This window comes from Tympanuchus pallidicinctus, unplaced genomic scaffold (genome assembly GCF_026119805.1).
Source record: "Tympanuchus pallidicinctus isolate F22 unplaced genomic scaffold, pur_lepc_1.0 scaffold2, whole genome shotgun sequence".
Lineage (NCBI taxonomy): Eukaryota > Metazoa > Chordata > Aves > Galliformes > Phasianidae > Tympanuchus > Tympanuchus pallidicinctus.
Window position 1 is genome coordinate 43,643,226 of NW_026294721.1, and position 24,661 is coordinate 43,667,886.

Here is a 24,661-nt window from a genome sequence, read left to right on the forward strand (position 1 = left end):
CAGGTTGTGAAGACATATGTTTTATTAGTAGTTAAGAAATTACCAGTTAAGACTCTAAGTAACTTAAAGATTTCTTTAAAACACATGTTCTAACTAACCTAGGTAATTTTACTGCAGATTCTTCACATTCATCATTGAAGAGAATTTCACAAGAATCTCATAAATGTTCCTATTTTTAAACCAATATCCTTATTTGAAATAAAATACTGTTTGTTCATGGCTTCTCTACTGTGTCATAAGCAAAATATCTGACAGGGACAGCAGGAAGGAATTTTAATATAAAAAAAGCCCATTTTCCACGAGGATAAGTCCAGTCAAAAAAACAGGAGATAAAATAAATAACATTTAGTAAACATTTCCATTTCCCACAAACCCATTTTCTGTCACTAGCTGGCAATATTTTTTCTGTTGCTCTTCCTTGAAAGACTCTTTGACTTTTTTTCTTTTCAGTCCTCCATCCCTGAAAAATACAGATAAGGAAATGGCCTTCAGTTCATGTCAGAGTAAAGGTAGAAAAACGTTACAATAATTACATTGCTTAATAAGAGCAACTTTCACCCTAGATGCTGGCTTTTGCAATGCTACACTCAATGATTTGTTCTGCCAAGATCTATCACGCTATAAACAAGTGCCACCCTTTAATCTGATGTTTAACAAACAAAGTGTTTATTCTCACCAAATTCCATTTTCTGGTTGCTACCTGTCAACTCTGTTTATCTTTTTATACTTTATTAGTCTACCTATACTAGTAAAGCTGTTCACAAAATAAGGAAATAGTGCCTCACTCAGAGTCTGTAAGGGTGACGGACTACAGCCAAGCAAAGAAAACAAGGAAGAAGTTTTAAAAGGAATCCAGCAATAAGTTTTAGATTACAAAACACCTAAATACGCTTTCAGCTCAGTTTCGAAGACGTTCCCTCTTACCATGGAAGTACAGACATTCCTCCCCGAGCAGCAATGACAGCCTTGACTCTGTTGGCAAAGTGAACAGCATCTTCTTCTTCCTGTAAAAGACACCAGTGACTTGCTGTACAGTTGAAATGTTTTCTCTATGTCTCACTTGAAGAGACACCTTGCGTCAGAAAATAGGCATCAGATATACTTCAGCTGCTCCTCAGGAATGCTAACTGGCTAGACAGCATGCTGAATTTGCCATCATCCAATGCCAAGAGAGCAAAGTGTGAGGCTCTATCCCTTCCATGGCATTTCAAAGTAACTTGTAGAACAAGGTCACAGGTCTGAACAGAGCATGGGAATGTATGTGCACCCAGTACCTTGGTACCAATCTAACCCCAGGAAGCTGGGAACACACTCAAAGGATCACCTTGGAGGATGTGAGGTGCCTTGAACAGAGCTGGTGCCAGATACCACAGTACCAGTGAATTTTCATGGGCCAGCAAGGGTCTGTTTGCTCCACTGCAGAAGACACTCAACTGGCTGTTTCCAGTATCCAACACAATCTCTTTATGCCAGAAAGAAAATAACCACACAGAGAAATGACTATAAAGTATTAAATTACTTAAATTGGTCTGACTTGCAGGGAGCTAGTAAATTGTGATTCTGAAGCAGATAGAAACTAGCCAAATGAAAACTCTAGAAAGAATTTTATAAGACTATTCACTTTCTGGAACTTGCTCACTAGGTAAGGAAAAGTGCTGTGTTCTCTAGTAAAAAAAAATAAAAAAAATAAAGACCAGTAAAAGATAACCTTCTGGACCTAAGATCCATCTACCCCTTCCTACAGCTACTGTTACACATTCTCAAATCTATTACAATTAAAGGACATTTTTTTTAAAATTTCTAAATAGATGGATGGCATATAAACCTATGTGTTATAAATGTTTTGTATACCAGGTTAGCCAAGAATTTCAGCAAGAAGCATGCTAGAGTGAGGATGCAAATCCATCTTTCAAAATTTTGCAGCTTTGTTTTGTTAAGTGTGCAGTTTCTCTTGCAGCAGGCATGTATGAATGGTGACCATACTTCAAGTGTGCAGTTACAAGGACTCTGAGATATCCATGCATAGCTAAGTGACTATGGTACAGGAAGTTTACAACCTTCACAGAAATTAGCTTGATTTATGTAAAGAGTGCACCATGAACCTTAGAGATGGAAATAACAAAACCAACATAATAAAATGAAATTACTTTCAGAGCAGCCCTCACCTTGCTCTCATTATCCTAATAGGCTACACATCCTGATTTACAATCTCTACTTAATTTTAGGAGTACAGTGTCACTTCCTACTTTTTCCATTACACTGTCAATAAAGACTTGCTGACATCATGACAACAGTAATGCAGGTTTCCTCTTAGAAACAATTTGTGAGCATTTCTAAAACACAGGCAAAAGCATAAGTACCTCTTTGACCATCGGTGGCAGGTACCACACATTGCAGACAATAGCCCAGCTGGTCAACACATTAAAACCATAGGTCATCATGGAATACTTGGTGCTGTTCCAGAACGCATCTCCAAATCGAGGGTCATACTGGAAGACAAGAACGAGCTGAAGGGCTCAGACTGCTCTGTAGGCGGTACGGTAAGTTGTACAGCATACACAGAACGACAAGGGCAGAGGTAACAGCAATCAGAGATGATCCAGAGATAAAAGAAGCACTACGATGATGATACAGTCGAAGAGCACAAAAAGATACAATGGCAGAAGTTGTATGATGTCAGTTCTGAAGAAAGACAACCCAAAGGTGCAGAACACCCAGTACATGCAGAATAAGAGCACATCCTTGTCTATATACAAGTGCAGCTGTGCTTAGTTCGGATCATATAGGCAGGGCTTTTCCTTTGTTTTGTTTTGGGTTTTTTTTGCCATAATATAATGGCTTGTTACATGAGGGACAAATCACTTCCTGGAAGTAATTATAGTTCAAAGCTCCATGTTTTAGCATTTGTTGCAAGTTAATACAAGTTAACCTGTATATCCTGGCAGAAGAAAAGGGCCAACAGTACCCAGTGGTGAAACAGACACAGCGCTGATGGTTGAGGGAAGGGATTGCCTGCAGCAAGCTCCCCAGGGCAGTGATCATGGCACCAAGCTGCCAGAGTTCAAGGAGCATTTGGACCCTGCTCTCAGACATTGGGTTTTAATGTGGGACGGTCCTGAGTTGAGCTCAGCCCCTGGCACTATGATCCTTGTGGGTCACCTCCAACTCAGGATATTCCGTAATTCTAAGAACCTCTACACGTAATACAAGACCCCAAACTAGGACAGACCCAAACAAATCTTAACTATAATCAGATAGAGCTACTCAACATGTAAAGATTTATCTTCTACAGATGTGCTGACTTGAAAGGTTTACTTGATAATGTTCACACTACTTGTAACAATTTCCATAAGGTTATGCAATGTTATAGCTTCAGGAAAAGGAAGTCATGTATCTACAGCCAGAATGACTTGGCTAAAGCTTATTAGAGAGACTTGCAAGTGCCAAGGGAATAATTCAATTACTAGTGCCTTTATCCATCATGAGCCAGGAACACCAGAATGGAAAGACCAGGTAGAACTAAACACACAGCATCGTACTTTACAAGTTGTTCCTAAGCCATTCAGCATTTTCCATACTTACCTTGATAGCTACCGGATGGATGATCCCTCCTACTTCAAAGCTTCCCTTCTTAAACATCATAACTGACGTGTTGTTTATGCAGGTACCTAGCCAGAATGAAAATGAGTGAAAAGTTCAGTCCATTCTGCAAAAAAACATCAGCAAATGCATATTATATTGCCTTAAACAGAATGAAGTTGCTAGAAGAGAAAAAAAAAAAATCTTTCATTCAGAAACATAATTCCATTATATTATGCTCTTAGGTAAGAGACTAAGAAGCAAAAGGGTTAATGTCTCAAACACTTGGTAGAAGTGTAAAATCAGCACTGAACCAGATAAGGAGTAAGATAAAGAGTGATCAGAGGAGGAGGATCTTGTGAAGGAGGAGAGTCAGTTTGTGATAATATGAATATCTGTTGAATTACAATAGAAAAATTGAATTACAACAGGAAAATTTAGTAGGAAAAGGAGAGATCTGACAAACTACACCTTTACACCAAAGAGGGTCAACTAGTAGTCATCTGGGCAGAGGGAGAGTGAGACTTCCTGAAGCCCCTCTTACTCACTCCCCGAATAGCCTAGATCTCAAATATCAAGTTGTACTTGGGCAGGGGTAAGGCCCTGCCTTGATCACAACATTACAGGGGGCCTGACAGCCACCTGAGACCCCAGACTTATTTACAACTGCTGACTGAACCACTTCTTGGGGGGCAGGGCACAAGCATGTGAAAGGCAGAATACCGCCAGTTCAGGTATGCACCCACCACAGGAAGAGCAACCGTGTCTACCCTGCGAGATCCCAGGGTGGAGATAGCTCATTTCTTTGTTTCATTCTTTCCTCTCTCTGTCTGTCTGCCTGTCTGTCTCTCTCTCTCCCCAAGTCACATTACAACATAAAGCAAGCCATACTATATCTTATTGACAATAAGCTATGATAGATACTTAAATCAAAATATCATAGTGGGATACAAATGAACATTTAACTGATCATTCGGTGTCATTTCACCTTAATTTACTCCAAATGATTCTTGAACTCTGTGATCTCCACACATTACTCAGAGTAGCTCAGAGTCAGGTTGCAACAGACTAAACAAAATAAACTGCCATAAAATTGTGTTACATAGTAGAATCTCACTTTTAATATCTCACAAGAGCTCATTAATTCTACAACAAACACCTCTAAAGATTAGACATGATAAAATGCACTCAGTGTAAAGTGAGCAAAGCAATATAGAGTTGGTTCCTACCTTCTGGAAAAATTAGAATGGGTAATTTGGCCTTGTCTGCAATGTGTTCTCTGATTCTGTGGAGAGAAAATAAAATTTCAATGTACACTTCATTACTGCAGAAGACTCATATTTCTATGTGGTTGGGAATCTAAGTACGGATTCTCTCTTACATAGAACAGGAAAAGCTCTTGCCTAGTAGTTCTTAGACAGACAGTGGTCTCAGCAAGGATGTGCACTAGTTTCAGGCCTTGAGGGTTTTCTCTTGCTAAATATGTAAATAGATTTTCCACCAAAAAAATCTTTGACAGGTTCTCGTAATGAATAATGTTGAATTTTTGTTGACCACTGTTTTGCTTTTTTAATAAACAATAGTCTATATTTTAAAGCTTTGTGCTGATGCATATATATATACACACACATACCTAATGTTTTCCACACCTATATGTGAGAAACGAAGCTATTTTACTGCATTTTCTTTATTACTTAAAAACAACTGCTTTTAAGCAAATAAACCACTATAAGCAGATTACTGACACACAAAATGTATCCGTTTTCAAGACACCTATCTGTCTTCCCTATGAATCAAGAGCCTACAGTTCCTCTGAACTCCATGTAAAAGAGGATAAACAAACCATCAAATACCAAAAAAACCCAAAAACAGATCTGTCCAGTAAAGGGGCACCTTTTCCCTTTCCTAAGGACTAATTGCCATAAATGCTTGTTTCATGTTAGCTGCATTGCACTCTATTTCATTAACATTTCAGATGACTAAGAGGACCTAAGGCACCAACAAATGGCACAACAAGTCTATCATTTTCATGTCCTTAAAAGTCTAATACACCTTCTCTGCCAGGAACAGTAGTGCAGGGCTTTGGAGCAGTGCAGGCATCAGGTACTGACACTTCTCCAAGATGCTCTTCCAGCTTCTAGCAGCTAGGGGGTACCGCCTATGAACTTGTTTAATTCCTTTTGCAGATTTTGAGTGCAAGACAGCTGAGTACTGTGGGTGTTTCTAATGAGCTGCAACTCGCTTCCTCAGATAGTCTACCAATCTCCACAAGAAAATAGGTAAGCCCGATGTTAATGTTTGCTATTGTCAGCTTTCCTTTCTCCTGTACTTACAACAGACATAACCAGATTTCTGATGCTCAGAGCTTTTGGGAAAACATGCAGAGGTAAGGTATGATCTAGGAAAATGATATGCTGACAAGAACTCTGATGTTGGTCCTGACATCCAGAATCATAAACTTTGAAAATGAATGAGCAGGCATCTGCCTGTGGCAAGCAGCCTGATTGTGCCAATGTGGAAATTCACAGAGGTTATAGGACAAACAACCAGAAGCTCTAAAGAGCAGTGCTACAGCCTGCATCATCATCATCAGAGTAGTTCCAAATCTTACAAACACCTACAGCTGCCTGCCAAGAAGAGATTCAGGGTCACAGCTCACTCAGCTCACAATGGGACCTCACAATTGCAAGACCTGATGAGAAAAGTAAGCAAAGATCTCACTGTCCTACCTTTTTCTCACCAGATGTCGATCTTTCATTTCTGAACGTTCAAACAAAACATGCTGACTGGTTTGCATACAAGATTTCTGAATAAGTCCCAGAAGCCCTCCATGTACCTGGCCAACCTGTAAGCCAAAAACTGAAATATTTATATGGCAAAAATACACATAATTATTTAATTGACTAAAATCTAACTAAAGATGCATCAACTTCTGAACTTGTTCCATGAATTATACCAATTGTTTTGGTCAAAAGTGTGCATTCACTTACCTGTCTGAACAGAAGTTCCGAGTAGGAGAATTTAAATGCTTGAAAATTCCACTCTCTCTACCAATAACTTTATCCTCCTGCCCAACACCGTATCTGTGAGTGCCTCAATATTACCAATATTTACCAGCTGTCTTGCTCATACCAAGGAGTAGCATCCATCACTAGCCAGGATTAGAACATCTAGTGGAGATGTGTGGTTGGCTACACAGATGCCTCCTTTCTGCGGTCTGTTTTCCCTGTAACAGCCATGAGAGTGATTACTTCACATTTATTCTTCAGACTGCAGGCCCCACCAGGTCATCTCTCTAGCGAGTGTACACCCACAACAAAGATCCTTGGTGACAAAAATATATAATGGACATACATTATCTGTATGTACAGATAACAGAAGCACAAGAACACAAGACAATTTAAAATACAACTCTAAGGTATGTTTAAACTTCTGGCAGTACATTACAGAAGCCATCTTTCCCCATGCATTTGAGAATTCCTTCAGATTTCAGTAGTTTTGGTCAAAACCATTTTCCTTACAGCTCAGAATAAGCAACATCACTGGAGAAAGCATTTCCACAGCATTCATTACCATTCTCAGAGGCATATATCAAAGACTACTCAAGCACTAAACTTGAACTTATAGATACTAATAAGCATGGCTTTCTTTCCTTCCTAAATTATCAACAAAAATTACTTTGAGGGCCTCCATTACATAAACCTTCACAACTAAGCAAGCAAGATATTAGAAGTAGTTACTGAAACATCATCCATAACATACTAGAAAGGTGAATATGAAGACTTAGGTTATCAAGTTGGCTAATAGAGCAGTTGATGTTTTAATTGCCTAGAAAAACATCACCACAGAAACATGTTAATAGCAAACATAAGGGAAAATGTTTAAGTCTGTATTTAATGAAGAATACAGCACTACTCCAACACTGCACTCTCTGCAAATACCCAAGAGACAACACAGCAGAGCACAAAAACATCTTGAAAGACAGACAGAGTCTACATGACCTACACAAGTTCTACCAAGGCTGCAATTCAATATGAGTATCAGTGTATTAATGGAATTAAAACCCTCTCTGAAACTTGAGATTCAGCAGTGTGTGACATGAATAATAGACAAGAGCAGGGTTGCACCACTCACCTGTTGTGAAATTGAACAAGACCACTCAGACATCGGACACCTAACGCAGCACATGTCAGCTGAACTTGGTTACTCAGCCAGCATTTAACCCTGGAAGAGAAAAGTCACCCCACAATTGTGCACATCGACTCTCCAAATTCAAGCATATTCAGTTCCAATACCCTAATTCAGCTCCTCAAAGAAATCCAAGAGAAGTGGAAAGAGCCCTCAGAAAACACCCACCTGCCATTTGGAAACTGTCCTACTACCGTAGTTGCTGAGACCAGCAAGAGGATGCTGAAGAAAGCCAAGAAGATGCTAAAAAGTAAAATAATCTTCATTAATTGGTAAGAATGAAATTTGGAAGAGGAAGCTGAAAGAAAATCTTTTAATCCTTTAATTCTTTTCCAGGATGCTTCTATCCACCATAAATAGCATCAAACTATCATCACAAAGCAGTCAAAGCCAATGAGATATGAGTACAGGTTTTCATTCGATTAATCCTCCAGTAGAAAACTGTGCTTCTTGAAGCCTATTTTACAAAAAGAGCCACAACTTGGTCTCAAGGCATCAAGTGGAGAATAATTCATTGTCTTCAAAATAGATGGCAAGTAATGATTATGAGATTTGTTAACACAGGTGAAATTTCTGAGTAGCACAATAGAGAACTACCATCAAGCTTTTAAAAATCTACTCAGAAATTTCAGTAGCTATTTCTATTCCAAGAAGTTACTCTAGAACCATGAAAATTAGGTACTGTTGGACACTAATGGCTTAGCAAAACAAACATTGAAGTTATCCCTACTTAAATGGTGTCCTCTACTTAAGTGGTTCTATATATTTAAGTAGACACACAGGCACTTGTGCTCTGCTATGTGCTTAACTGTTATGAAATCCTTCAACATATTCAAAAAGAGTAAGACATTTTACAAGGTTCTGCTCCTTGCTAGAATGTATTTATGGTTGTATGTGCCTTGTCAATGTGATAAAGGCTGTTTTCATGTAAAAGAACACGGAAATTTCTGTAAAGAAACACACTGTGGGCTATCTCTTTCTTCCATCCAGCCCTGCACTGACAGAACGCAGGCTTTGCTTCACATCCCAAGGGTTCAGCATACAGTCTCTCTCTTCCTCACACAGGTAAAGCCCAACTCTCAGCTGAAACAGCTTTTATTTTACATAATGAAAGGATCTCCAGATCGTTGCTATGATTTAAAAAACAAATTAGATGAACAGATGTATTTGCATACTAACAAAATATACAGAACATAAGAAACATATCTTGAGCTTTCCTTTTTTCCCCTCTGGAGATCTTTGGTGGCAACCTGGAAAGCAAAGTCAAGTCACATTCTTTCTCAATTCTGCACTAGTCAATAACATATAACATCATACCTTCTATTAAAAGCAATCCAAAAACAAAATCCCAACAAATTACCCTTGGCTCACCGAAAGGGCACCAGGAGACAGTACCGGATTAAGATCCCAATGATCCACGCAGTGGTCAGTTGCCAGCTGACACGGTGAAAGTTGGCATTGGTTCTGCTGAGGAGATTCCAGGACAACAGCTCCTCAGAGGTGAACCGCTGTGTGACTTCATCTTCTGCAACTGTCTCACACCCCTTCTTGGCAAAGTACATAACATCTGCAAGGCTGAAGTATCCTCTGTGCTGGCCAGCAATCTCCTTTTCCATGGAGGTTTCCTCTCTCTGGATGATCCCTTTGTTTCAAGAAACAAGTAGAAAAATAAAGACAAAAAACAAGCCAAAAGCATGAGGAAATGAGCCTTCCCTCCCACTTGGTAAAATGGACAACATAGAGTCCAAAAAAAGTGAAATAACTGTACTTCTTAGAAATATCATTCCTTCTTTCTATGCACTGTAATTGAATTGGTATATTTTGGGTATATACTAGCACTTAACTCCATAAGTTACTTCTCTAATCCTATGCCATATCACACCACTAAATTATTGGAGGAGACAAGCATTCAGAATAAGCTGCAAATAGAACTCTGAGCACAACATCTACTTCACTGTCATTTATCAAACAATGTAAGTACACACAGCTCCAAATGTTGCCTGTACTGCTTAGACTACAGATCTCTCCTCTTGCCTTGACTCAAGGCTAGGTGTTGTTTATATTGTTCTTGATTTTGCTGCTGTTGTTTAGTTCTACTTTTTACAGCTGGGAAAATACTGTGGAACAAACACCTGCCTCTGGCATTGTTTCTCAGCCCCCATCCTCTCTCCTACAAGAGTCACCTCACTATCAACAAACACTAAAGCTTTAGATTTTTCTCTGAGTTATACACACCATAAGATAAATGCACAGTAGAGAAAGAATAAAAAATAATTCATATTTCATATCTGTAAAATTAATGCCTCACAGGACAACTACACCTGTGACCATACCAATGTTTGCTGAGGTCACTCAGAGACCAGATTCTGGCTGGTTACAATAAGTAGGATTTCACTGAACCATATCAGCTAATATTTGGGGGGGGGGGTTGTTCTTTTTTTTTTTTTTTTTTTTTTTTTTTAATTTTTAAATAAGGCTCATTTTGAGATGTTTAATCAGCATACTATTAACTGATCAGAATCAGACTAACTTCCTCAGCTGCACTTTGGTCAAACTTACAGCGTCCAGGAAATCACCAGACTTGAAGGTCATTAGTTAATGAACCAGTCCATGTGACTAATGACTAAGGATGGCACTAGCCAGTTCCTTTGTGGGAAAGGAGAAAGGAAAAACAGATGTGAAAAAAATTTACTCTAATTCTTTCCCTATATCTAGAGTAAGTGCAAGATGCGTCTGTGATCCACGGGGTAGCATAGATGCTTTACTTGAGACTCAGGCTTTTGTACGCTAGGAGTTGCAAAAAGCAAGAGAAAACAAAAAATGACCACAGCAAAAAATGTCCACAGCAACTGGACATCAGTCACTCCTAATCTTGTAAATAGGGAGGACTGCTGGAGTCAGAAATACAAAACAGACATAAAAAGAGAGACAGCTTCCCTCCTGGCTATCAGCAGTTCCTTTCTTTACCCAAACTGGTTTCCTTTAATGCCTTTTATTCAGAAGGCTCAATCGTTCAGATACATTTCTTATTACACACATAAGGCCTCATTTGTTGGTTTACAACATCAGCAACTATTTGCTCATTAACTCTTTATTTACTATCCTAGTTTTCCTACTTAACATGAGATTAAATTTATATATCTGTTCACTCTTTCCTGGGTAAGATACCACAGTAGCTGCCTTTATACCAGATGAACAGTGCTGTGTCACTTTTGTTCAGAGATCTTACCGTTGGCGATTAAATTTTCAAGCGCCAGCACCTTCTGCATTTTTATTCCCTTCTCAATCTGCAGGGTGGCCCACTGTTCTCAAAACAAGAAAAGTAGACGGTGATGGTTTTCATTTTGTCATTTCCAGGTACTCTGTAACATCTTTACATGAATTGTCTGAGCCTCCTTTATTGAAGCCAGGACTCAGATTTGCAGTTTTCAAATTCTGAAGGCTGTCTTGAACATCTCCTATTTTGTTAGTTACATTGATTACTTGTAGTCATTATAATGAAGGATTATTTGGCTCAAAGTCATTTTCAGGAGTTTTTATTTTTCTTTACCCATATTACTGAGCTATCTATGAGACTCTGAGGACCAAGAGTCCCAAATTCTGTCTTACCCAGTCAGCTTCAGGCAACAGAATGATGCAAACTAATATTACTGACACAAAAACATTCTGGGAAAACAAAGACTTAAAAAACGGATTTTTAAGAATAAAAGAAATGACATCAGTCTCACAGCATTCATGAAATTTGTCTTAACAGAATACAAGAGAGGGACTATTTCATATTCACAGCATTTCCAAAGTAGTAGCTGTGGGTAATGAGTTTTCATCCTTCCCAGTCTTCTTGAAAAAAAGCAAAATTTCTTCTACTTGTGCAGACTAAACTCAAGATCAACCATACCAATATGCCTACTTCTAAAGTTTTACGTTGGTACAAAATGTTTTCATGATACATATATGGGCATATAAACAGTAGCCCTCAGTACTAGATCTTCCTCAGTTTGCATCAGTATATGTGTCTTAATAAAGAACTTCAGGTTCTGATTGCCTTTTAAGGAATCAGTGATCCACTCAGCAAATGTCCTCACCTGACATTAATGCTTCCACCTGCGACGGACAAGAGTCCATGCTTCTATTCCAGCTCTTAGCAAACAGTTCTTGCTTCTCATCTTACTGACATGCATAACCATTTAAGCAACACATAGATTGACCACGAAGGGTTTTCATTGCATTGCAGACCTATAAATCTGCACGTGCCATTGACTGACTAGATTTTTGCTATGCTTAAGTTTTGCATGGTTCCTAACAGCTCCTTTCTTAGCCACTGAAGTTAAACTCGATGACAAGACAGAGACGGTTTATCATGGCAGAATCAGGATGTTGTAGTTGCCTTTGGTTGACTTTTGCTACCTGCATCTTGGGGGGAGGAGGAGGGAGCAAAAACACCCAAAGGAAAACAACAAAGATAAAAAGACACAGCGATGCAATACATTAAACTCCATTAAATCCATCTTACATAAGACCGGCGGGGGGTGGAAGGAGGGAGGTACAGACCTTTGCCTTATCTATGCTAGAAAATTAAAATACAGTGTAAATTTTAAATGCAATAGCTGTTCCAGAACCCCTTACTCCCTAAGAAAGCGGAACTGGTACATCAACTGTCTCAAGCTGTGATAACACACAGTGAGTCATTCAGGAGTGGGAATCTAGGAGATATCAAAAAACTACAACCCACACACTGAGAAAAGAAAGAAGATACTTCATGTGAAAAAGAGCATTCCGGGGAAAAAAAAAAAAAGAAAAAAAAAATCAAGGTAGACACATTCTGCTGCTGGTCCTCATCCCTTACCCAGTATCCAAAGGTATGAGGGATGAGAAGAAAAAAGATGGAAAAAAAAAAAAAAATCACCAAAGTTCAGCAAATAAAGACCCTTCTCTTACTTTCTTCTTTCTCATATTTTGTCTGTCACCCTTATCTCGCCCGTCATGCACCTACATGAACAGCCTGCCAGTTGGCAAGCAACTCTAGAAATCAGTTTGCCCTTACTGTCTTCTGAATACCTCAAGAAGTCTACCTTTTGATTCCCAAGTAGAAAAAGGGTACAATCACCAAGTGACTCACAAAAATATATTAACTAATTCAGTGAGCAAGATAAGTCAAAACCAACCAGACATTGAAGAAATTGATATCATAAAGCACAATATCCTGTCTCATAGCATAGAGAAAAAGTGGGACAAAAGCAATGCTCTGTAATTAAGGAGGCAACTAAGGCAACAAAGGCAGAGGACAAAGCAGATGAGAAAGAGCTCTCAGTAGAGGAATGGTTACACGTTAGCCTGGAAAACAGCATCTACAAAATTTCAGCTGGTGCAGAGCAGGCACATAAGATACAATTACATATTTTGTCTTCTAATACAACAACTGGGAAGCATCCTATGAAAGCACTGGGCAATGGATATAAGCAGCAGAAAGGTGACACCTTTGCATAGAACTGACAGCTAAGTTGTAGAGTTCATTGTCAAGAACATATTGCTAGAGATCAACTGAAATGGGTTCAAGGAACATCAAGGCACAGGCAAAAATCATCATGGGATACACAACACAAAGTCACCTCTCCTAACTTATGAATCAGCACAAGAGGCTGAAGCAGTGGGTAGCAGGGAGAGTATTCTTAGCAATACAGCTGTACGTTCACGCGGCTCTTAGGCTTTTCATCAAGCACATAAGCTGTCTCCTGCTAAAGCCAGGACTAGGTCCATCTTTTGGACCGATACAGCAGCTTAGTTACCGTCTTCTCCAGCATTCTGTGACATCTGTATGCTTAATTTGTTTCTGAAATATGAAATAAGGCTTTTTGATTGCCTTTGTTTTGTACAGTATTGAGACAGAACTGTCTGTCTGGTCTTCGTTGCAAAACTGTAATGAGAGGCTGTTCTAAATAGCTTACAAAACCACAGATGTTGTAACTAACACAGAATTGAAGAGCTGAATGGACTAACTTCATTCCTAAGTTTGCTGAGTGAATGACAACTCAGATACCGTGCTTTCCTCCCACCCACTTCTCAAGTGATGAGGACACAAAAAGCCCAAACATCCCTCAGGTGATCCCACCTGAACTGCTGAAGATTCGACTCCTCAGCTCCAACAGCCCATGCCAGGTGCCCTGTAATTACCTTCTGAACAAAATGAGCATCCATAATACTGTATTATACTAATTACTCTCTTCACAGTACATAACATTATAAGCAACATGATACCAAACACTAACTTTTTTAATCTCATTTCTTCTGTTGTTCTTCTTCTTTTTCAAGTAGAGGTCAGTGTGTTGTTCAGTATTCTTTTTTTTCTGTATGGTGTAATTCATTTTTATCTCTTTATCCTTCCATTTCCATGTTTTACTATCTCTCTTTCCCTATGACCTCTCAAAAGCTTCTACTAATTGCTGACCAAACTGGGTTTTTCAATCCTCTTCTTAACTTTGTTCTCATGAGTGACAAAGGCACAGCGTTTCCCTTGGTGAAATTACTCCATATAAAGTTTTCTGAGGTAATAACCACAAGGCCAATGGGTTTCAGCTCCAGCTAAAATCACCATCTATGATCAAGCACTTATGTTTTTTCATCAAGCTATCCTATCTAGCCTCATTTTTCCTCTTCTTGTTTTTGAAGAGGAAGAAGATTTACTCTGTTTCAAACAAACAAATATCTAGATTCCTTGCTGGAAAAGAAGCAAAGGACAAATTCAAGTATTTCTGTACATAAATTCCACCTTGCTCATTTATATCAGTCACTGTTCTCATTACTAAAACACTTCAGTAAAAATGGAAATCAGAAAGAGGCACTTCATCAAATGCCAGTGTTAACCATTGCTTATGAACAAATTTTGCAAACCTGACCTCCAAGCAAATTCAGTAAGGGCTGTAGATATCCTTTCTTTGCAAATTCAACACTGAAAAAAAATAGTATTTGGACTTAAAACCCAATTTTCACATCTACTCTTATTTTTCCCAAGTTCAGAAAACTTGGAGGAAAGTAAATTACATTTTTCTTTTTCTTTTTTTTCCTACATATTTGTGCATTCATTTAAAGTTGTACAAAGCAAATATAGACTGCTCTTATAAATTTTCTATTTATTTTGCAGGACTACATAACAGACTAAATGAAATGCATAACAACAGATAATCCAGTCAGCATCCAAGGCTGCATTTCTTGTAAAATATCGATCAGTTGTTACATACTGCCTAAAGAGCAGATATTGCTGGAATACCATTGCTATCATGCTGGTACACAACTCTGAGGATTTTTGGAGTACCTACTGGACAAGGCATCCTATTTCCCCACTCAAGTTAGCAACAACAACAGAGAATAATCCTTCTGCATCACCTTGTTAGCAAGAGCTCAAACAAACATTGTCACAGCCAGAAACAGGTTGACATTTCACTAGGTTATCAGTGCCAAGTTGCTCATGTCTTGAACTGTGTGCAAGTCTGCCTTAAAGCTTACTGCATGCCAAGTAGCAGTTTCCATAGTGCTACTTGGTACTATTCCCAGCACTTTCAGAAGAGGCCCAGAAAGTGTAAGCATAGGCCTTAGCCCAGCATTTCCCAATACTGCTCACACTTCCTGAGGGCAAAGTGAGTCGTAGCACAAGTAAAGGGCACCTAAATTACCCTCCATCCTCTCTCCCATTTCCCACCAAGATGCATCTTTCCTACTCTTGTGGCACGAAGAGCTTTTTGCATAATATCTCAGCCTAAAAACAGCTAAAATTAATCAGAATATAAGGACAGATTAAAAATTTTTTTGCTTTCAAGACAGCCAGGGATCAACTTTCAACTGAATGACAAAACCAAAAAATGTCTACATAGAATCAGCCTGAACTGCAGTACTTCTTGTTGTGCTGTTATTAGCTGCTGCAGAATTGGGAAACTATACATTAGAGAGATCAGATCACAGAGCTGTTGACTTACTACTTTTTTTTCTGATAAAACAATCCTATATATTTTGAAGGCAAGATTAGCATGCTCATAAACTTCATACAACTAAAATATATATATATATATATATTAATGTACATTCCAAAGAGAAAGTCTTCCTACAGAAAGCAGGTCCACAATGGGTCAAATTTCCTTTGAAACTGGGAAAAGCATAGAGAAAGGAGGGCGGTAGGGAGGAAAAAAATAAAAATAAAAAATAACAACAACAACAAATCCACAACAAATATTTAAATATCTGTCAACTGCAGCAGTAAAGCTGACAAAAGAACTCGAGGCTCTTACAAGCCTCTTACTCAGATATCAGTAAGAGTTTCATCACCATACCACTGGCTGATAAAATATCACACATAAAAGCAGTATTACATAGTGCCATGGTAGTCGGTCATATCCCACTGATATCAATATTTGAAAACAACTGGTAACATCTCCAGGTTGCAGCCATTTCCACTATGTTAAATGATGCTTAAACAGCTGAACACAGTCCCTGCCAAAGAGTTCTTAATCACTAGTAAAAAAAAGAGACAGAGGAGTTCTAATAAGACAGAAACTATAGAGAATTGGCAGGGCAGGAGAGATGCAGTATTAATTGTATCACATTGCCACATGACTTGTTTAATATGACAAACTGACAGCACCTGCTTTTGGCCATTAGTGAGCATAAAAAGATCAGACCTGAAAAACAACATGAAATCCTGGCTTATTAAAACCCAAAAGAAACTTTCACAATTATCAGCAGAATCAGGACCTTAGCCATGACTTGTTCACTTCTAGAGAAGTGCACTTCCAGAGGGTGGCTCTGCATTTCTTGCAGAGCAGAAGTTGTGACTGCTGGATCACACAGAATTATAAATGGGATTGAAACAAGTGCAGTCTGTACTCTTACCTAGAACAGTACTAATTCCTGTAATGTAACTGAAACAACCAAACCAAATCCATTAAACTTACGTACTTGTCAAACACATTTTTTTTTGCCATTTACAACTTCTCATAATTAATTACATTTTAATTATATTTGATTTCCCCAAAATATAGCATGAAGTATTGTAACCAGCTTGAACTATTAGCAAAATATCGTGGAATCTCTACTTTAACATGAGAAAACCTCAACCTGATACTGCACTATAACCCAACACTTAACTAAACGTCATTAAAGGTATCATTCAAAGGAACCATCACGTAAGTCAAAAGTGGGGAACAAATCCCACCAAAAGACAATCAAAGAAACAAAGCACACCTGTCCCCCCAAAAAAACCCAACACCCTATATCCAAAAGTCTCAGAATTAATGGAAACATTCCTGGTGGCTTTAATGGCATCTAATTCAAATGAACAGGTATTTTCAAAATTCAAAACGTCCTGTAGAAAACACATACCTTTTAATGTAATTCTCAACTTACCTCCAATGTTTTTATTACAATTTTCACATAGACATGAGAAATCCCCAGTGACACTCTAAACATCGAAGGCAACAGAACTAGCACTACAAATGAAGTCAGCCAGATTAACAAAGTTTTGCCCTCCACAAGGCTGTAGCCCTGTCTATTTTCTTCCATGCTTGCTCCTTCAAAACATCAACCTGATAACTTTCTTAGAATATTTGCTCATCTGCTGAGAATCAGGCAAGCTTCAAGAGACAAACAAAAATTACACATCCTAAAAGCCAAAGCTATTCCTAGGAGAGAGCTGCTGCACTCTAAACGTGCCACCAGAGATGCTCTCAATGATAGCAAAATTTTTACCCCTTCTCCCGCCCTAGCTCCACCCACTTCCATATAATTGATAAGCAATTACTCACCAGATATAACACAGGGTAGAAGAATATGTGTCTGGTAATAAGGTGCTGTCAAATGAGGACTTGTCAATATGTCAAATAGTTTACCCAAGGTGTCCTGCCAATAAATTATAATACAAAATCAAGTAGGTGTGGTTTTCAAATAATCTAAAATGTTCTTTTCTAAAAAAAACAAAAACACAATGCAGAGAAAGAACTTCTCCAAATGAAGTCTAGTCAAATTACTATCTTCCTTGGTCAGACTTTCTACCTCACATTGAAATGACTGCCTCGTTTCAGTATTTCACCACAAGAACCAAACTGAAGCTTTAGGTTTAAGTCAGCTACTTGTTGTTTGTTTGTTTTAATACCTCTGAGATGTAGATGCAAATTGCAGCAGGCAGGAATCAACATCAGAAGCAAATAAAACCTGCTCCCTCTTGTTCTACAAGAAATTAGCCAAATTGTATCACAGGGTTACAAAATGCACTGTGGTGACGCAACAAGTCACACATCTTTGCAGTGGTGAGGTACTGGAACAGGCTGCCCAGAGAGGTTGTGGATCTTCCATCCCTGGAGGTGTTCAATGCCAGATTGGATGAGGCCCTGGGCAGCCTGGTCTAGTATTAAATGGGGAGGTTGGTGGCCCTGCATGTGGCAGGGGGTTGGTGATACATGACCCTTGAGGTCCCTTCCAACTCTGGCCATTCTGTGATTCTATGAATCCAAACACATTAGATAGGGAGGTTTCACCTTCTATCCTATGAAACAGCAATAATTAGTATTGTATTTTTAGGAAAGATTCAGTACAGCCCCTAATTCCAGCCCCTAGCCTGTCCTTCTATATGCATCAGAGGAAGAATAGAAGTAACTGTATCCCTAGAAGCTATGGAGAGCCCACAGACACCACTTAAAACCTTACCACAGAATAAATCAATTGACATTGATGAAATGACTGCTCTGGGACTTCCAAAGCAGTTACGTGTGAATCCATGAAGGATCTTTCCTTTGCAGGTGGTCACATTTACAAGCTTGCATAACTGCAGGGGCTGTACATTTGAAACTTCCCATCCCCACAAACCATGGTCTGGTTTGCGTGGTGGAGCAGCCTCACTCCACACTGGATTCTTCAGGAATTAAAGCAGAAGTGCTCTAGAAAACATGACCCATATGCTCCAGTCATGAACAGAAACACAAGAATCAGGGTGCACTGCCCAACACTAAGTCCTCTAGTTCGTACCATACACCCAGGGACCAACAAACAGGCTTCTTGTTACAAGCTCACGATACCATCACATCCTTTATGTGCCACATGAGTCAAGTAATCTCTTGTGTCCTCAGATTTACTGCTGGATATCAGACCTCAGGTCCTTATAACACCACTGCACCTTCTTCCATAATCTAATTTTTATTGTCTTCCCCTCATTATTTATCTGCCTCTGATAATCTATTTCTGAGCATATTACATCTTCTGGAAAAAAAACAGTTATATTGTTATGGTTTCTGCTTTCCCATCACTCTTTTTCTCAATGGCAACTACAAGCCCCTGACTCTACCATGCAACCAGTCCTGCGCCATGCACCATTACCCACCATTCCCAACCCATCTCACCAAGTTATAGGTTCTTCTAGGCTTCTCTAGAAACAGTACTTATTTATTATAAAAACAGTTCTGTTTGCTCATCCCTCGTTAGCTGCCACCCCCTACATTCTCATTTCTGGCCTCTTCCTATAGCTGCCTGCCCCGCTAGCACATGGTCACACAAGGCAGGGGGTTGTAGATGGTAAGATGCTGATCCTGAGGCACAATGCAGCACATCTGAGAGCTGCCTTCAGCTTCAGCTCAGGTGACTGGCATGCACGCCAGCTGGGTGCTAAAACCTGTGGGCGGGAGGGTGGAGGTAGTTTCTGGGACCTGACTTGAGTCAGGAAAGGTAGGCCAAATTAAGTATCAATAGCCCGTCAGGACATAACAGTGAGGTGTAGCAACAGCCTTAACTGGCAATAAGCCTAGGTATAGGTAAGAGGGATCCTTTCTTAAAAGGAGACAGATTTCCTTACCCTGCACAGAGGAAGTAGAATTTTCCTCTCCTGAGTGAGGGAGATTTGTTTTCCATCCTGTGAGAAATTATCATCTGCACTTCCTCCCTAACCTTTATCAAGTCATATTCCCACAAATCAGAATAATAATGCGAACAGACAGCGTAGTTCTTCCCTTTCACCTTCTAAAAAGACAGAGCACCCAAACCCCTCCCCAGGCTCGCCCATCCACACTGCTGAGTGACAGGACTTCAGCCCTCTGTTAGCTGTGATTTTCCTGGCAAACCATTCAGCCCAAGACCTCTGAGGCTTCCTCGGGGCTGCCATGACAGCTTCTACAGGTAATCCCCAAAAATGCAGAACGTGTAGCAAAGTTATGCCTGCTAAGAGGTACTACTGAGTAGAGAGGGGGAACAAAAAAAGTACAGGGGGGTGGAGGGAGCTGGGATGTTGACAGTCTATTGCTCTTCATCCAGCACGTCACATTTGCCGTAGCAACAGAAAATTCCAACTTTTTGTCCAACTGCACAGGTAAGCATATCCTTTTTGTGGCCATGGAACAAATACCTCCATTGTGACTTAACAGTCTGACAGGTTACTTATGACAGAAAGCAGTTTTTCTGAACCTTCTTCTTGCTACTATCAGCTTATTCTGACATGACTCACACGCTTATTAGCTGCTTTTAATCCAGACAGATGACTTTTGGCCGCCCAATAAAGCTGGGAGACATTTGTATTCTGTGAGAAATGGTTATTCTGCCGTAACAGTGTCAACTGCTCACTCTTGGCTCTCAGTTCTTGAGGTCATTCTACTCATTTGTTACTATTAGGCCATGCTTTTTGGTTGTCTTAGGGAACTGGAACTATGACCCATTCATTTTTCCATGGTGTGGAGAAGCAAACATAGCACTATTACCAATTTTAACAATAACAGTAATATTAAGGCCCTCTTGGTTTTGATAAAACTTTCCTGATGTTTCAACCTCACATTGTGCAGACTTTTCACCTGGTTGCTAAACAGGAGTGAAATAATCTCTGGTACCTTGGGTCTGCTTTTTATAAACACTGAGGTTTGTACTTCACTTGTGAGAGAGCTCCATGTCACCAGAATTACTTTAAAGATCACCCCTTCTATGGTGAGCAATTTCAGTCTGAATATTCATATATGGAAATCACACTGTTCTCATGCAACGAAATGCAAATATCCACACCTCTGCATCCATACTCTAACTGACCTATCTCTGCTGTTCTTTAGGTCAGCAGAGATCTCATCTGTGTCACAAAATAGGTCTGTGTCTGCATCTGACCACAGAGGAGTTGTGCTACTTATAGGTTATCTCTGCCTGTCAGCAGTTGAATTATGACATTGAAGAAGTATGTTTAAGCAGTGTATTACTCATTAGGATGATTGTAACATGTTTAGCTCTGACCACACTAGCATTATGGTTTCCTCAGAAGATAAATTCAGTCATTACAAAACCTTAATCACCATATCAGGATACATCTTTATATCACAAAATCTGGGAGTCCACTAGAGATCTGCCTACATTTGTTTAACTCAACAGTGTACAGATCAGATGATTAGGCATCGCATGGCTTTCAATAATGCACATTTGTCAATACATATCTTGTATATGATTTGCATACCATTAATCAAAGAATCATGGAATTATTAAGGCTGGGAAAGACCTCTCAGGTCACCTAATCCAAACACACACCCAACCACCCCACCATACCCAGTAACCATGACCCCCAGTGCCACCTCTCCATAGTTGTTGAACACCTCCAGGGAATGCTGACTCCACCACCTCCCTGGGCAGCCTGTGCCAATGCCTCACTGCTCTTTCCAAATATTTTCTCCTGGTGCAACTTAAAGCAATTACCCCTCATTCTATCACTGTTACCTGGGAAAAGAGGCCAAATCCCACCTCATTACAACCATCTTTCAGGGAGTTACAGAGAGCAGTGAGGTCTCCCTGGAGCCTCCTCTCCTCCAAACTGAACAATCCTAGCTCCCTCATCCGCTCCTTGTAGGACTTGTGCTCCAGATCCTGCCTTTCTTTGGATGCAATGAATACTGAAGAATAATTTGTCAATGCCCAGCATTTCTCACACTGATTAAATGCATAAAGTACCCCCACTGCTCTGGTATAGAAGTGGCTGCAATCACAGTACAGGGAATCTGGGGGCAATTTCTGAAAGATGCCAGAATTCACGTTCATTTTCACCATTTTCTCCACAAACAGCTATGTAAGCTCCTTATACTCTTGCTGCCTTTCACCAAGGCAACATAATCCATGTCACTGTTTACTCCAATACATCTCTTCAGCTGCATAGTATTTATTACACATTCATCTAATGCCCTGTAGCCAGGATTGCAAGAAATGCCTGATAGCTATTTCCCATTCGTCTTTGCAGTCATTTTGCATCACCTGAAGAATTTGTCATCCCCTGTTCATTTATAAGCTTGTTGAGGTAGGGAAAAAAAAAAAAAAAAAAACAACAACAAACCACTTAGCCAATTCTTCTCTTCACTGGGAGAATAGGTAAGAAGTGCAACAGTTCTCCTCTTCTGAGTATTAGTACCATTTGCATGCATTTAAATATACTTAACTTTATTTAAAAATAAGTATTACAGAAATAGCCATTCTTCTTCTAAGTTTTGCTGACAGGTTTAAAAGGAAAAGAAAATGCACTGAAAACATTCATTTCTAATGAAAGATAAGAATATATAAAAACACACGTGACACCCCCTAGTCAATGGAAACACCCCTTGAGAGACTACAGGTGCATAAATATTACGCAAAAACTCATTTTTTACTTATACAAAAAGCAAATAATAAGCTTATGTGTAGTCCTGATGAAAGACAAAATTAAGCATTTCCTTTCCTGAAATGAAGAAACCCCGGTGGCCTTTAAAACAGATTCCTACCTCATTTCTAAGAATGCTGTAACTTCCACCTCTCCCTTCTTCAGGAGGTTTGTAGAGCTGCATTCTGATCAGGAACACCTGCTAAGAATGTGGTGGAAAAGATAACATTACTGCAAATATTAAAGGGAATATGACTATTAAAACAAGTCAAAATAGAAACTGCAGAGACTCCATTCATACCATGAGGAGAGGCGCAATGTGCTTTTGTCAGATAGCTGCTCTATGTTATTCGCTGTCTCCTTCCCAGAATTTCTGAGGTTATTAGCTCAGAAGATTCCCACCATGTCTCCAGACACATTCACAGCAGCATACCCTGTTTCCCTTCTGCAGATGCCAGCTCTGCCAGCTCTGCCAGCTCTGTGCCAGGACACATTTTGAGGTGGATTGACACAAGCTTCCTACTCTTCAGTCAGAAATACAGTCTGCTCCACCCGAGCTCCCAGCAGGATGACCCAAGCAGTTCTGTTTCACTGCTGTTTTGATGCTTTAGCTTAAAGTCCAGTCCAGCCAGGACATCTCGGTTTGCTCCCAGGACCCAGCTGCTAAACTGCCTTGCTCAGTAATCGTATTGTTTCTCCTTTAAGGGAGGTATTCACACTTGGGAACTACTTGATTTCATAGAACCGTAGAATCATTTGAGTTGGAAGGGACCCCTAAAGGCCATCTAGTCCAACTCCCCTGCAAGGAACAGGCGTCCCTCATCCAGGCGAAGGGACGGGCTGCAGGAACGCGCCAAGGTCGGCACTGATCTCACAGAGGGTCACGCCGACGGACCACAGGCCGCAGGTAAAGCAAGGCACGGCACAGGACGGACGGGTCGCGCCGAGCCCTGCCCTGCCGCCGGCGACCGCTGGGGGCTCCCGCCGCCGCGGCGCGGCCCGCCATTGTCGGGGGCATGGAGGGCGAGAGCACGTCAGCTCTGCTCTCGGGCTTCGTCTTCGGCGCCCTCGCCTTCCAGCACCTCAGCACCGACTCGGACACGGTGCGTGCCGCGGGCGGGACGAGGGCGGGCGGCGAGAGGCGGCCGGGCGGGGCGGGGCGGCCGCTATGCACGCACGCGGGCAGCGCTCGGCCGCCATGTCGCAGCCCCGCAGCCGCCGGCCTGCCCGTGCCCGGGGCTGCCGCTGCCGCGACGGGCAGAGCGGCGGGCAGCGCGTCCCTGCCGGCGGGGATCCCCGCTGACGGCGATGCGCCAACTGCTGACGGCCGTGCCCCAACGCGGGGCCGTTCGGCAGGGTTCCCGCTGCTATTCCGGCTGCTTTCGCCACTAACGACGCCGGAAAGTTGCTTTTTATTTCCTATCTAAAGCTAGGAGGAAGCGGCGAGAGGCGGTGCGGTGCCGCGGCAGCCATAGCGCTTCTGCGGGAGGCCGATAGAAGTTGTGGGCGCCGAAGAGGCAGCACACGGACAGCCGCACGTGGCGCCCTTTCTCATAAACGCCTGAGAACGCAGCCCAACTTTCTGCTCCAAGTGTTTGCATACATTTAAAAACGAAAGAGAACCCGCTCTGTTGATCTGTGCACTTTTCACCCCCCCAAGGTGTTCACTTACAGTTAAGACCGAACTCCTGTTACATGTCAGTTAACGTGACCTTTTGTTCTCTCCCGAAAAAGGAAGGCTTTCTCCTTGGAGATGTGAAAGGTGAGGCCAAGAACAGCATCACCGACTCACAGATGGACGATGTGGAAGTGGTTTATACAATCGGTCAGTGCATCCTCATTTCTCAGAGCAAGCTTGCTGCCAGGACACCTGTGACTGCACGCAACTGCTAGGTCCTGGGCTGCCCATTCACGTCCAACTGGGCACACACAGCTTATTTTACAACATTTAATTGCTAAAAAATTGGTAATCCTAATCTGAAAAGGATAAATTTTAACAAGCACAAGTTCCTAGCTCCCTGAGCATTGCTACTTTGCCTGAAGTGCAGTTGCCTGGCAGAAAGTGAACTTTAGTGCCTACAGCCATGTGAACTTTAATGCATTCAGGCTTAATACAGAACTTGAAACTTATAAAATACTGTGGATGTTGCAAATTATGTACTTCACTGAGCAGATGGCAGCATTTTTCTGTAAAATCTACACTGCAGTGGGAGCAGATATGTATATTCTAGTAGCCCTAAGGAAGAATATATGCATACATAAATTTAACTTCATTCCTTCAGA

At 40.6% G+C, this 24,661-nt stretch overlaps 2 protein-coding genes across 7 annotated transcripts in view; one reads left to right on the top strand and one right to left on the bottom strand.

Annotated features, from left to right (window-relative positions):
- LOC128080526 (glycerol-3-phosphate acyltransferase 3-like) lies at positions 1-24,140 on the bottom strand. 6 transcript variants are annotated; one of them, XM_052682864.1, is made up of 14 exons: positions 24,051-24,140; positions 22,500-22,580; positions 17,553-17,646; positions 10,997-11,074; positions 9,139-9,409; positions 7,936-8,010; positions 7,714-7,803; positions 6,712-6,805; positions 6,309-6,424; positions 4,809-4,864; positions 3,583-3,668; positions 2,361-2,489; positions 925-1,004; positions 1-460 (listed from the first exon to the last, which is right to left on the bottom strand). In XM_052682864.1, exons 2-14 carry the CDS (start codon positions 22,560-22,562, stop codon positions 346-348), a joined length of 1,347 nt encoding a protein of 448 aa, XP_052538824.1. In that variant the 5' UTR covers positions 22,563-22,580; positions 24,051-24,140; the 3' UTR covers positions 1-345. The 6 variants fall into 6 exon arrangements, with proteins under 6 accessions (XP_052538824.1, XP_052538825.1, XP_052538822.1 ...); XM_052682865.1 differs by lacking the exon at positions 24,051-24,140 and adding an exon at positions 22,680-23,258 and having other exon boundaries at positions 9,163-9,409; XM_052682862.1 differs by lacking the exon at positions 24,051-24,140 and adding an exon at positions 22,680-23,258.
- The window catches only part of ABRAXAS1 (abraxas 1, BRCA1 A complex subunit), a 6,322-nt gene continuing 5,008 nt past the window's right edge, over positions 23,348-24,661 (top strand). Inside the window, exons 1-2 of the mRNA XM_052682869.1 lie at positions 23,348-23,481; positions 24,113-24,203. Of these exons, the coding sequence (XP_052538829.1) occupies positions 23,395-23,481; positions 24,113-24,203 (178 nt within the window). The 5' untranslated portion in view covers positions 23,348-23,394. The remainder of the gene's footprint in view (positions 23,482-24,112; positions 24,204-24,661) is intronic.

Excerpts from the sequence above, each read along its gene's own strand:
- LOC128080526 (XM_052682862.1), bottom strand. Across the intron at positions 8,011-9,138 it reads TGTCTCCTGGTGCCCTTTCG|CATCTTCTTGGCTTTCTTCA; the intron begins GTGAGCCAAGGG and ends TTTACTTTTTAG. Across the intron at positions 6,806-7,713 it reads CTTGTTCAATTTCACAACAG|GGAAAACAGACCGCAGAAAG; the intron begins GTGAGTGGTGCA and ends TGGCTGTTACAG.